This window comes from Pelmatolapia mariae, linkage group LG10_11 (assembly GCF_036321145.2).
Source record: "Pelmatolapia mariae isolate MD_Pm_ZW linkage group LG10_11, Pm_UMD_F_2, whole genome shotgun sequence".
NCBI classification, from domain to species: Eukaryota; Metazoa; Chordata; class Actinopteri; order Cichliformes; family Cichlidae; genus Pelmatolapia; species Pelmatolapia mariae.
This window is the reverse complement of record NC_086236.1, coordinates 2922444-2937205: the sequence shown is the minus strand read 5'-3', so window position 1 is coordinate 2937205 and position 14762 is coordinate 2922444. Positions and strand designations below refer to the sequence as shown.

At 39.2% G+C, this 14762-nt stretch overlaps 1 protein-coding gene across 1 annotated transcript; it reads left to right on the top strand.

Moving 5' to 3' along the window:
• The first annotated feature begins 3345 nt into the window (after nucleotides 1-3345).
• Nucleotides 3346-13989, top strand: LOC134637743 (complement C1q tumor necrosis factor-related protein 3-like). The gene is made up of 6 exons (XM_063488260.1): nucleotides 3346-3406; nucleotides 3588-3638; nucleotides 3990-4043; nucleotides 10295-10348; nucleotides 13477-13608; nucleotides 13712-13989. Exons 1-6 carry the CDS (start codon nucleotides 3346-3348, stop codon nucleotides 13987-13989), a joined length of 630 nt encoding a protein of 209 aa, XP_063344330.1.
• Nucleotides 13990-14762: the final 773 nt, after the last annotated feature.

Sequence of the window (14762 nt, the reverse complement as noted above, 5' to 3'; positions counted from 1 at the left end):
ATGGGAAGATGTGGATAGGAAATAATACAAACCTTTCAAAATAAAAGCATGCAAACAATAAACATAGAACCATGTTAACTATCAAAACAAACTAATACAACAGAATAAAACATTAAATTTACTTCCACCCAATGACATATAGATGACAAAATGCAAGAGAGAAACACAATAGTGTTGAGCTTTTCAAAGCTTCTTTCTGACATCTTGGCTTGAGCTGAACTAAACTGTGAGTGTGTTTAAACTTCTACAAAGGAAAGAGGTGTACTTGATTTATAAGAACTTCATAATGACTGTTAATGCAAAAAGAATCATTTTATTCCAATGATCTTGGGTTCATGAGTGGTGGAAGTCAACAATCATAACTGTGGTTAACATGTGATCATTTATCCAGTTCTAAGCTGCACCGTGGGTTCTGCATCCTGCAATACTCTGTGAACATCATCAGCATCGTCCTCATCAACATGCACACGTGTCAGTGGGTGTCAGTGGGTGTCTGAGAGGTGATGCCTGTTGATAAAGTTTTGGAGCTACATGCAGCTTGCCTTCTTGGACAGCTGTGTGGCTGCTCCCTCTGTGCTTCTGTGGACGTTCTGCATCTCGATGCTCAGCAGGATAGAACCACCAAACAGAAATGCATCAGAGCTGGAGGATGGGGACAGACTTGTGTCTGATGGAGAGCTGCTCAGCTGGTGGAGGAAACAGGAGACAAAGAAGCTTTGAACCCCAAAGTAAAATTCTCATTTCTTTTGGAGGAAGAGGATGACCGACCAGGGAACAAGATTTGGTGATCAGGTGAGTAAAGATTGTGTGCATGTACACTGGTGTGGACAAAAAAGTCTGTCTGTTGCTTTAGGAGGAGCATTTAGAAAAAAATGTGATCACACCAACCCTAGTTCTTTTACTTTGCCTGTTGATGAAGAGAAACTGACCTGATTTAATGTGGAAGTGTGAAGTGAAGGTAACACATCTGTGAGCAGTGTTGCAGGGATGGGTTCTAACAGACATGTTGATGGTTTAGATGAAACTAGAGATGGCACGATACCACTTTTTTATGTCCGATACCGATACCGATATCATAAATTTGGATATCTGCCGATACCGATATTAATCCGATATAGTGTGTTTTTTAATCAATAAAACTGTTTTTTTAATATCTTGCTGCATTTTGTATAAGTTCATACTCAAGTTTAAATAAACAACAACACTAAAGCTATTCTGTTATACCTGTATGTAAAAAATACACTGCACCCAAAATATTTCATAGTTCAGCAATACTGATCAATCTAATAAACTTAAACCTACTCCATCCTTCCTATTCTGGTATTTTAAAGAATACTTAGCAGAAATATTAAGCAACCTAACTAATAGGGTTGCAAACTCCCAGCAAAAAAAAAAAAAGGGAACCACCCTCCACCTCATGATGCTTAATCAACGTAATCAACTTTAATTTGATGCAGTGTGAAAAAAAAAATGCACAGAAATAAATTATTTTTCAAGAATAATTAAATAGATTCAACATCTTTCTTCTACAGAATTGCAGACTGCACAGATGGTATCTTCCCAAAGGAAAAAGTACTATAGCTTACTAGGGTATATTAGACTTAACAGTTACTATATACAGTAATGGACTTCTATACATTTTACATCAGATTAAAACTTTGGGTGTAAGATTCAGATAATTATTTATTAAAAGCTAGACATTTTAAATGAGAATAAGAAAGAAAAGTATGTCTTTGTGCCCCCCTTTTCCCTGTTAATGCCCTATCGGCCCCCCTGGCTAAACTTTGCTAGATCCGCCCCTGCACAGTTACCAGCCGTCAGCTACGTAGAAAAGGATCCTGGTGTAGAAAGTAATATTAAATAAATTCTAACAACAGCTTATCAAGGTTAAACGTGCTGCTGTTGTTCAGCCGCTGGTTTCCTCTTTCTGGTGCAAAGTGGGCCAAAAACAAAGAAGAGAGACGGACTCGCGACAGAAAAGCCGATCAGCTGATCATTAAGCAGTTTCATGAAGTAGCGGCAGGAGAGGGAGAGAGAGAGAAGAGGCAGTCGCTCCATATATCGGTGGTTAAGCTTAACGTAGGTACGCTTTACAAACATTCAGAGATGAACTTACACACTTGCTTTACTTCTCTCTGGGATAACTTCCTCGGAGATGAAATGCTGGTTTGCTAGGAGGCTACAAATACACACAGCCGCTCTATCACGTGAGCACACTGCTCCAACGTGCTACGGTTATGAGCCGAGTTACGCCGTGTTGCAAGTTTTGTGAGGTGCTTTTTTGATATTTAATGGATCGGATTACATTTTTTATTTCTCACCGATATCCGATCCAGCAATTTACGTCAGTATCGGACCGATACCGATACCTAATATCGGATCGGTCCATCTCTAGATGAAACTATTGCTGAAGTCAGCTCAGAGATCAAAAAGAGAGAAGAAGTCTAAATAAAGATGTGCAGTTTGTAAAGCTGCTGTCCTTGATGATACATCTGTGACAGTTTGAAGGATGTTCATAACATCATTACTGCTGAGAACTAAAGGAATAAAACAGAGAATCCAACACAGCTCAACAGAGTGCTGAGTTTGTCTGTTTCTCAGTGACAACAGGATGTAGTCCCAGATGTACAGAGGACTTTTTAAATACAGGCTAGTTAAGATTCTGAGTTAGTGGAAGTTCATAATGATTATTTAAATGCTAGTATTCAATGTCACATGATCTCCTTTAACCTTGTATCTGTAAGTCATAAACATTACATAAATAATTAGGTCACCTCGATCATTTGCCACTTTGTCAGCCTGAGTTTTTTTAAATTAATTAATTGTTAATCAGTGATGATAATAAGGAATCCTAGATATGCAAAATGATTTGTGTTGATTAATCCATGTTTCCAGTTTAAAGGTTCCTCTGAGTAGAAATCCCTTCATGGAGATCATATTTGCTCTTATTTACAATGAACACGTGTTGACCTGATTTACTGTCAGTTAACAATCATTGATAGTTAGTTGTTGTTTTCCTTGTAGTCTGTCTTCAAGTCAGAAAGATTATATTAGTCACTGATTTACTAGAGTTACTTATGCCCTCAGTTATCATAGGGTTACTGAATCTAATGATACAGTGACCTCCCCTTTGTACTGTGTAATATAAAAGTCAGTCAGGTTTGCAGATGACACAGATACTGTTGAGTTTTCACTGACAGAATGGAGATCATGGTGTTTTTCTCGCTGTTGCTTCTGGTCTGCTCTGTTTCCACAAATCAGTCAGAAGCAGATAATGAAATTGTTGACCAGCAGATTTCAAACCAACAACCCTGTCCACAGGACATCCATGCTGTGCTCAGAGAGATGGCAGTCTCACTGGCTCTACAGAACGTAGAAATCAGGACGTTAAAACAAGAGAATCAAGGTACAGTATCATGTCAGGTCATTGTGTTACAGAGAATCAAAATCACCTCAGAAATATTCAGAATGACAAACATTCATGGTTCTGTGCTGTCTTGTGAAATTGAATGTCTTTTAAAAATATTAGTTTTCAGGGCAACTAATAATGCAATGAAATGAAAAAAATGATTCTACATTTATTTCAGATCAGGCAGCAAAGCTGAGAGAAGTTGATCTGCTGAAGCTGCGGTCCAAAGGTACTGAGTGGAAATCATTGTGTCTGATTATTTCTGTAGAAATGTTGACGTCTGTCTGTTTCTGACACATTTTTGATGGTAAAGTATAAAATGTAATCTTCCAGATTTGTTTTCATTGTAAAACATCTTAATATCAGACACTGGAGCCAAAAACGTCTGTTTTCATCTCAGCATCAGGAACTGACTGGAATGTGTTTATAATGAAACAGCTCACAGCTCCTCTTCATGGCAAACACTTCCAAACCAAATACTTCAACATTTACTTAAACACCAGTTTTTGTGCTGATACAACAATTCTAACCATCATTTAAAGTCTGTGTCTGTGAGTTTTTTCTTTTTCATTTTTCTCAGAACAAGCAGCAAAGCTGGAGACTGAGATTAACCAGCTGAAGCTGCAGTCAGAAGGTATTGTGTGGATTCTTTCTATAGAAATGTTAATGTATTCATATTTCTGACACATGTTCACATTTATATAAGTGTTTTATCCACCTCTGCTGGAACGTTCACAGCAGCTGAAGTTTCCCTGTTAAATCAAAAGTTCAACAGAGCATAATGTGATCTTGGAGCATGCACTGAGACTATATTTAAGTACAGTATTTACTTTGTGTACAACTCTCAGCACCACGACCAGGGTATCAATAACCTCAACCACAGTTACCTGTTCATGTACGAACGACTGTTGAACATTTTTCTCCAAAGCATTCACGGGTATTTCATCAGCAGGATCTCCAGCAGTCTCCTTAACCTTGTTGTGTACAATATTTGATTGTGTGTATTGGAGATCATGTCACCTTTTTTAAATTTCTTCAATGGAGCACTCTTTCACATTCAGTCGCTTTCATTCTTCCTTTTTAAAACAGATTTTGGTTAACATCATTAAACATTTTCATCAATCAACTAGGACCTCCAGCCTGAGAAAATCTTTCTTTTCTCTGCTTCTTTTTATTTGTCCCCATTGTGGTTGATGAAAGTGTATTACCTCTATTTAAAGGGTTTTCTGATTACAGTTAATAAGCTGCACCTGTCCTGTTAGTAAGTCACCTGCAGCTGAACGTCAGGTATGCCAGAGATATCAAAGGCAGGAGAATAAACCAGCTGTTCTCCACAGAACCAGCCAAGGTGTACTCTCAGTGACAGGGGAACAATATGAGAACAGCACCAGCAAGGCTGGACACGGAGTAATGGCTCAGTGGCTAGTGGATCTAAGAATAGACCAGTAACCATCACAGTGGCAGATATCCAAGAAAGGGTCTTCCGTATGGAAAGTTGGACAGCACCAGGCCCCGACATGGTTCACGCCTACTGGCTGAAGTAGCTGACTGCACTCCAAAAGTGTCTGGCAGCACAAATGAACTAGCTGCTAGTTGACAAGAGACACCCAGAATGGCTAACCGAAGGCCAGACAGTCCTGATCCTCAATGACCCCCAGAAGGGACCGGTCCCATCCAACTACTGGCCAATAACCTGCCTCAGTACCACCTGTCACGCATCATAGCGACACCTACGCCCTGCCCGTGATCAGGTACCCAGATGGGATAATAAGCTGGCCAAAGGAGGAGATAGAAGCCACTGACATCAAGATCAGGAAGCTCCTGACCATGCATGGAAGGTTTCACCCCAGGTGGAGCATCCTGAGGTTGTATGCTAAACGGAAGGAAGGAGGCCGGGGACTGGCGAGTGTCAGTACCACAGTCCAGGATGAGACAACAAACATCCATGAGTACATCAGGAAGATGGCCCCAACCGACTGCATGCTCAGTGAATACCTCAGGAAGCAGGAACCCAAGAAAGAGGAGGAGCCATCATGGAAGGACATGTCCCTGCCTGGCATGTACCACCAGCAGATTTCATCTGTATTTGTGCTGTAGCAACACCTGCAGACAGAAGCCAACAATCTATACTCAACTTTTGGGTAATAATGTGTGAACCATGGCTGTGGGTAATAGTCAGGGAGCAAAGCAGCTAGCTGGACGCTACTCCCACAGAGGCTGATTATCTTAATGAATTTACCTCTTCACTACATATGACTATGGATACTGTCTTCAAGCTGGCAGTAGTTAAACTGTTACTTACAAAGCTGTCTCTTGACACAGCGGTCTTGGCTAATTATAGGCCAATTTCCAACCTTCCTTTTATAAAACAAAAATCTTGAAAGAGTAGTTGTCAAACAGCTAACAGATCATCTGCAGAGGAATGGCTTATTTGAAGAGTTTCAGTCAGGTTTCAGAGCTCATCACAGCACAGAAACAGGTTTAGTGAAGGTTACAAATGATCTTCTTATGGCCTCTGACAGTGGACTCATCTCTGTGCTTGTCCTGCTAGACCTCAGTGCAGCGTTCGATGCTGTTGACCATAATATCCTATTAGAGCGATTAGAACATGCTGCAGGTATTACAGGTACTGTACTGCAGTGGTTTGTATCATATCTATCTAATAGACTCCAATTTGTGCATGTAAATGGAGAGTCCTCTTCACACATGAAGGTTAACTACGGAGTTCCACAGGGTTCAGTGCTAGGACCAATTCTGTTTACATTATACATGCTTCCCTTAGGCAGCATCATTAGAAGACATTGCATACATTTTCACTGCTATGCAGATGACACGCAGCTCTATCTGTCCATTGTGGAATTAAAAGAAAATATATCATTGCTAACATGGCTTGCATTAGTGCCACCTTATTAAAATTTTTTATTAAATGCGTAGTTGTAGCTATTTTTATACACACTTTGCAAATGCGCTCATAAAGAGTTGGCGCTCAGTCCTTTTGAAGGTCATAAGCTTCGTCTGGCGTGAATGTCCAGGCGATCTATTGTGTAAAGTGACCTGAGCGCAAGAAGGCCAAGGCAAGCACACTTACAGACACAACTAATTGTAGATGAAGTTCTAGGTCAGAGGTGAGAGATACACTTTGCTTGTAACTGCATGTGTGCCTGCATAGCAACAGTTGATGCAAGAGGTGTTAAAATAAGCACGAAATGTACAAGTCAACAGGAATGATCTGGAGGGGGAGACGGTTGAAACAAACAGCCATATATGGTAAAAATGCTGCTGATAATGGGAACTTGTCTAACTGTCATTAACTGTTAATCAATCATTAACTGTAACTGCTGCATGTTATATTCTTTGCTGACGCAAGAAGGGGCTGAACCCTGACATATTAAAACCATTTTGGAGTGTGCTTTTTACCGAAGATCTATGCTGATGTTGTTACAGTATACATCTTCCCACGCGTGTGTTTAAAATCATCATTTGACTGAACTCATCTGGGCCAGTGTTGGTTTGTTCTTATCCTCAATATTAAAGAATCAGGACACCATGAAGCGAGATAACACACACCAATTAGTTAAACTGCAGGAATGTCTTAAAGACATAAAGACCTGGATGGCCGCTAACTTTCTGCTTCTTAATTCAGATAAAACTGAGGTTATTGTACTCGGCCCTAAAAATCTTAGAAATATGGTATCTAACCAGATTCTTACTCTGGATGGCATTACCTTGGCCTCCAGTAACACTGTGAGGAACCTTGGAGTCATTTCTGAACAAGACATGTCCTTCAATGCACATATTAAACAAATATGTAAGACTGCTTTCTTCCATTTGTGCAACATCTCTAAAGTTAGAAATATCCTGTCTCTTAGTGACGCTGAAAAACTAGTTCATGCATTTATTACTTCCAGGCTGGACGACTGTAATTCACTATTATCAGGATGTCCTAAAAACTCCCTGAAAAGTCTTCAGTTAATCCAAAATGCTGCAGCAAGAGTCCTGACAGGGACTAGAAAGAGAGAGCAGATTTCTCCTGTTTTGGCTTCCCTTCATTGGCTTCCTGTTAAATCCAGAATTGAATTCAAAATCCTGCTCCTCACATACAAGGTCTTAAATAATCAGGCCCCATCTTATCTTAATGACCTTGTAGTACCATATCACCCTATTAGAGCACTTCGCTCTCGCACTGCAGGCCTACTTGCTGTTCCTAGAGTATTTAAAAGTAGAATGGGAGGCAGAGCCTTCAGTTTTCAGGCCCCTCTTCTGCAGGCGCGGATCTAGAGAAATTTTCTTAGGGTGGCATGAGGGTGGCAAAGAAATCAAATGGGGTGGCAAAATCGAAGCCCTTTTTTTCATACACATATGCAGGTGGTTATATATGGTTAAAATAATTCAAATGCAGTAAGCATACACGTTTTTCATATAAATAAAGTCTATAACTAAATTATTGTCTGTAGCCCACATAATTAAACACTTTAGTTACATAAAACATGTGAGTTTTGATGTTATGTACTGTATAGCCTGTATGATAAATAAATATGTAGCCCAATAAGTATAAAATCAAGAAAGCTACACAACATGGGGCGGTTCATTTACAAACGCAAGTCTAACTTAAGTTTTACTGTTTTTTGTTAGAAAACAATCACATTGTTACAGCTTAAATTACACAAAATGTCAGAAATCTGCACTGTCATGAACAAAAATTTAAACCTAATTTTTCATGATTTGTTGGATTAACCCACTGAGGTCTGAAATACAACTGGTCATTTTTGACTCCTTTTGAGTTTACGTTTGTATTTCACCCTCAAATTGTTTAATTTTTTCCCCCCTTGCCTTGTTTGGTATCTTTCTTTTCAGCTCAACTGAATTTGTTGTTTTGACTGACATACTGCATTAGTATTACTGATTGGAAATCACACAAATAACTTAAAATCCTAGTAGTATTTTGTTACTGCAAAAAACCACAGACGTGGTGGGTAAATTCTTATAACTTGATATGCAAATATAAAATGTACATTTTGTAAACATATACAACTATTTATCTAAAAATGCAGCCAATACACCTGGCGTTTGTTTTTTTTTTTCATTTTGTATAAGAATTAAAAAATGTCACTAAAACTAAAATGAGAGAACAATCAGGTTTCGCAATAAGATGCCCCACAAATGATGTGTGCCAGTAAAAAATAAGTTTGTCCACCAAAAGACAGGAGAACAGCACAGGGATAAACCTGCAGGCCTGACAGCAGGAGGTGTATCACTCCGCTGGTTTTCTAGTGACAGTGTTTACATTGCAAATGTGCCTTTGTGACATTCATTAGTGCCCTCACTGACACACAAAACAAAACAACGACTACACAACAGAACAACTACGCAACACAACACACTAAGTATACACTCCACACTAAACGTCACAAATCTCCCACATCTAAATTCACTCTCTCTCTCTCTCACTCACTCACTCGCTCCTCTGTCTCGCTGCCGTTACCGTCACTCCCAAACTTTCCCCTCTTCCTAGACAACCAAATCCCACGTGTTGACTTTTTTTTTAATTGGTCGACATGGTACATTTTTCCACCGATAGGAAAAAGGTGGCTTTTTTTCCTTTCTTTACTGTTTTCGCGCTGTCCTTAGAAAATGCTTAAAACACACACACACAAAAATGTGACGACAGTATTTAGAAAAAAGTGTGGCTTATATATATTATCATAACTCTGGATTTACTGGCCTGTAATTAAAATTAAAAAACTTTGAAGTCCGAACTTTCAATGTGGGCTGAAATAGAGACTCAGCGTGGCTGCAGCTTGTTGCCATGGCAGCTTACATCAGTCATGTGATTTGGAGGTGCAGCGTGTCCGTGGACCACGGAGGGTTAATAACACTCACCTTCCTTCCATTTCCAGAGTTTAACATCCAACCACCTGTGTAAAAAGCGAAATTCTCATGGTGTTGTTCAAAATGTGCTCTGGCACAATCATAAACATCGCTTGCTACTGAAAACAAGAAAAAAGCTGGTCCTGCTATGGGCTGAACCATTTGTTAATGGTGGAGGGGGGGGGGGGGGGGGACACTATGCAATATATTCAGTTTTAGCATTTATATTCACTGTTGACTGTAACTACGCTCAAACTGTTAATGCTGTCTTATTTTAATAAACAACACTGTCATATGCAAAACTGGGGTGGCACTTGCCACCCCATGCCACCCTTCTAGATCCGCCCCTGCTCTTCTGTGGAACCAGCTTCCAGTTTGGATTAAGGAGACAGACACTATCTCTACTTTTAAGATTAGGCTTTAAACTTTCCTTTTTGCTAAAGCATATAGTTAGGGCTGGACCAGGTGACCCTGAATCCTCCCTTAGTTATGCTGCAATACGTGTAGAATACTGGGGGATTCCCATGATTCATTGAGTATTTCTTCGTCAATCATTTTTCTCCCTCAACATGTCTTAATAGACCTATCTAAACTTAATCAGTAGTTATTAATCTCTGTCTCTCTTCCACAGCATGTCTTTATCCTGTTTTCCTTCTCTCGCCCAACCTGGTCGCAGCAGATGGCCCCGCCCCTCCCTGAGCCTGGTTCTGTCGGAGGTTTCTTCCTGTTAAAAGGGAGTTTTTCCTTCTCACTGTCGCCAAAGTGCTTGCTCATAGGGGGTCATATGCCTGTTGGGTTTTTTCTCTGTATGTATTATTGTAGGATCTACCTTACAAGATAAAGTGCTTTGAGGTAACTGTTGTTGTGATTTCATGCTATAATTAAAATAAAATTGATTTTAATTTAACCATCGCTCAGTGTGGCATGTACACAATAAGAGTCAGTTACTTTACAGATAAAAATAGGTGAATCACTGTGTATTGTCTGTAAGTTTTTTTTCTATTGCATTTTTCACAGAACAAGAAGCAAAGCTAGAGACCGAGATCAACCAGCTGAAGCAGGAAGTACAAGGTACTTTGTGAAAATCTGAAAATAAAAATGCTGAAAATTCTCTGTATTTGACACAATCATAATTTCAGAATTAATAGTTGAGCTTACATCCAAATTTTTATGAACTAAATAAGTATTTATGTTTGAATGTCTTAATGTTAGACACAGAAACAAAAAAACGCTCTGATCAGCTCAACATCACGAGCTGACTGGAATGTGTTACAGTAAAAGACAAAGTGTTTGAAGACATAACGCTGCTCAAACTCTAATTTCGGTGAACATTTAAAGCTGTATTTGTGCTGTAGCGCCACCTGCAGACCGAAGCCAACAAACTCTGGACGCTAAACATATGTCAGAGCTATAAATCTGTCCACAAGGTCATGTTACTGCGTTTGAATATGTTTAGTTCATTCACTGGGGCAACTTTAGTGCCAACAATGTTTTTATTTTTTTTGGATGTTTCTTCCTGTTAAAAGGGAGTTTTTCCTTCCCACTGTCACCAAAGTGCTTGCTCATAGGGGGTCATATGATTGTTGGTCTGTTCTCCGTGTATTATTGTAGGATCTACCTGACAAGATAAAGTGCCTTGAGGTGACTGTTGTTGTGCTTTGGCTCTGAATAAAAAAAAAAAAAAAAAATGTTATTTCACCCTCGCTCAGCGTGGCATGAACAGAATAAGAGTCACAGTTACTTCACAGATAAAAACAGGTGAATCACTGTGTCCTATATGGAAGTTTTTTTCCTATTACATTTTTCTCAGAACAAGAAGCAAAGCTAGAGACCAAGATCAACCAGCTGAAACAGGAAGTACAAGGTACTTTGTGGAAATCTGAAAATAAAAATGCTGAAAATTCTCTGTATTTGACACAATCATAATTTCAGAATTAATAGTTGAGCTTAAATCCAAATTTTTATGAACTAAATTAGTATTTATGTTTGAATGTCTTAATGTTAGAGACTGAAACTAAAACCTGCTCTGATCAGCTCAACATCACGAGCTGACTGGAATGTGTTACAGTTAAAGACAAAGTGTTTGAAGACTTAAGTATGAATTCTGGTTGTGCTTACTGACCTCGAATCGATTTTATGTTAAAAAATCTGTGAAAAAACATTGTAATACGACTTTGGTAAGCTACGAAGCCGCACTACTTGATGGATTGTCGGGATTAGTCAGGAGCCTCACGGAATAATCTGGGTCCAAAACTCCGTCTCATTCAGGTCCCAAAGTCAAACAATCACTGCGGCATCACTGAGAGTTGATGCAGAGAGAGAAAACTGTCTAAAATTCTTTCATCTTTAATAAAATGATCAGCATTGCTGCTTTACCAGGTTTAACAATGAAGTTTAACATCCAGGCATCCATGAAAAGAGAATTTATGAAATTTAACGGAGTTAGAAGTTAGCAGGAAGTTAGCTCACTGGTTTCCAGCTAAACATAGCATGTTCTGACTCAGAGATTTCTGAAAAAATTAAAACGTTCAGCTCTGGTATCACTTCCAACATAAATGAAGACAGAAAACTAAACAGCAGTGACGTTTGTAGGGTTACTGAAGTTGCGCTAGCTGTTATATAATGATGTGCTTCGTGATCGCTAGTGACACAGCTATGTTAGCATAACATAAACAGTGAAGCTGGAGGATGAATGCTAACTTTTTTCCACTTGATAAAAGTTAACGTGAGGGTTCCCGATGGTTAGAGACAAATGCAATCGCATGGCAGGATGCTGTAAACGGACCAAACTTCAGTCAGGAGAACAACTGAGATAATCCATCCACAACACGAGGTTAGTCATTAATATACTGCAACAACATGGGAATAGAGCAGCTGTCAGAGAATTCAAAATGAATGAATCAATGGTACGGAAGTGGAGGAAGCAAGAAGAATGAGTGGAGTAAAGTTTGACTTACTTACTGTTTTGTTTCGCTTAATGCGCCTTATAATCCGGCGCGCCTTATGGTCCGAAAAATATGGTAATATCTCAGATACAAGTGCGCATGTGTCAACCATGCATGCAGCCTGCTACAGTTGCTCTAGATAATTTCCTGAGGGATTAATAAAGTATTCTGATTTTGATATGTTTGAATTGCATCAGTGTAAATGATCTTCCCAGTACAGGAGCTTTATGGTGCAGCATGTGGTGTTTCGAACTGTTAGCATGAACAAAAAAAACATGAAAATACCCAAAGATCATTTATTTCACAATTGGGATTTCTGGAACATGTTTAGTATTTAAAATGACAGCCAGTTCATACTTATTAATGAAATATGCAAATAATGCAATTAATAAAAACTGAAGCCATATTTGTAGTTCTTGGCAGAAGCTACAAAATAACTTCCTGTCTGATCTAAAAGATGAGGTTGGGATCCTCAAAAATAGATTCACACAAATTTCAGTTTCCAATCACAGAGTTTGATTTCTTCTGTGACAATGAAATTGTCATGGTCCTGGGTCATTTTGACCCAGTGTTCTTAGTTTTCTGGTGTTTTTGTATTTTGTTCATTATTTATCCCTTGGTTCCTAGGTTGTTCTTTTTAGTTCATTAGATTTCCCCTCGTGTCTTTACCCCCTGTGTCCCCCTCCGTGTATCTGTGAGTTCCCATGCCTCGTTTCTCCTCCTTGTGTTTTATTCCATGTTCTCCCCAGCCAGTTATGTCTGTGCTCTCCCCGTGTTCTCTCCCCCCCTCCGGTCTGTCTCTCTGTGTACTTCCTGTTTTACTTTGATATTCTCCCGTCAGTATACGTCATGTTGTGTTTGCTCCTGCCATCTTATTATGATCAGTGTCAGCTGTGTGTTCCCTCGTCCCTCGTTATCCTTCTGTGTATTTATGTCTGCATATCCCTCAGTTCCGTGTCGCTTCCTCCCTCATGCTGTGTGTTCCCTTGTGTGCCTCTCTGTGACGTTTAGTTTATATTTTCCCAGTCTAGTTTAGTTTTGTATAATTTCCTTGAGTCAGTAAATAAAGTTATATTTCGAGTTCATTCCTGTGTGTTTTTAGTCCTGCATTTCGGGTGATTCATGACAGAAATGCATTCAGCTGTCAAACATTTCTTTCATTGGAGATTAAAGTTTTTGTCATGGTCACTTTTTTGGGAATAGTCTAACTCTAAAACAGAAAGTTTAAAATAATGACATTTCACTCTCTCTCAGTCAAACAGGTGGCTTTCTCAGCCTCTCTGGTGAATCAAGGCCGTGAAGAAATTGGACCATTTAACACTAGGATTATTCTGATCTTCAAACGTGTTGTCACAAACATTGGAAATGCCTACAACCCACACACAGGTAATAACACTGAATGTCACTTCTCAGCTATGTTGATGTCAGGCTGATGTTCCAGATGTTCTAACAGCTGATTTTCCATTTAACAAAAACAAATGTCCCACAGGTATTTTCACTGCACCAGTGAGAGGAGCCTACCACTTTGACTGGAAGGTATTCGGATATGGAAACATTCGTGCAGCTGCTGTGTTGTTCAGGAATGGAGAGCACATTTTTCTGGCAGAGGAAAATCCAACATCTGGTTATGTGAGTGCATCCGATGGAGCCTCACTGCTTCTAGAGGTTGGAGATCAGGTATCTGTACGTCTCTGGACAAATTCAAGGATATTTGACGATCAAAACCATCACACCAGTTTCAGTGGTCATCTGATTTTCACCATGTGAGAGGTGTGACAGCTCCAATACTTCCTGTTTGGACTGTCCGCTGTGGGCGGAGCTTAATAAATCACCTCCTGGTTTCTTGCTCTCTCTCTCTCTCTGGTTGGGTTCTAGTTTTGTGTTTATTTGTTTCTACTTCTCCTCTGATTCTACTGACTCAGATAATTTACTTCTTGTTATCTTTGATTCAAATAAATCCAGTTAAATGCTCAGTGATTCTCTTCTCTTTGTCCTTTCTTTGAGTCGGCCCTTCATAAAGTGCTGCTCCTCCATTAGGTCATGACTATTTTCTATAAGTTGGTAAACTGCATTATTTTTTATTGTCTCCACTGTCCTGTGTTGGTCAGTCTGTTATTTTGGTGACTGCTGGCCCACATGTTTGCTTTTAACTGGAGTCTTTCCTGTTAAGTTTAGCAAAATCCAACAGTTCCTCTTTTTTCTCTTCTTTGATAATCATGCAGGTATTTTTCTTAAACTTTTAACAGATGTTACATTTAATCTGACTATCATGATAAAAATGTAAACAGATTTAGTTTGATATAAAAAATGTGTGTCAGTGCTGTGGAGGAATTTCTAGAAGCTAAAATGTTTCCTTATTTTTCATCTGAATCCAGACACAGATAACTGACTGTAAACTTACTCGGGTTCATTTCTTTCAATTCTTTGGTTTCAAAATAAAAGCATCATTGAACTGACGCTGTTGATTTCTTTATGTGTTTCATACGTAGAACAGAGATCAAACCTACACATGCTGGGAGTTACTATCACAGGTAAAGTGA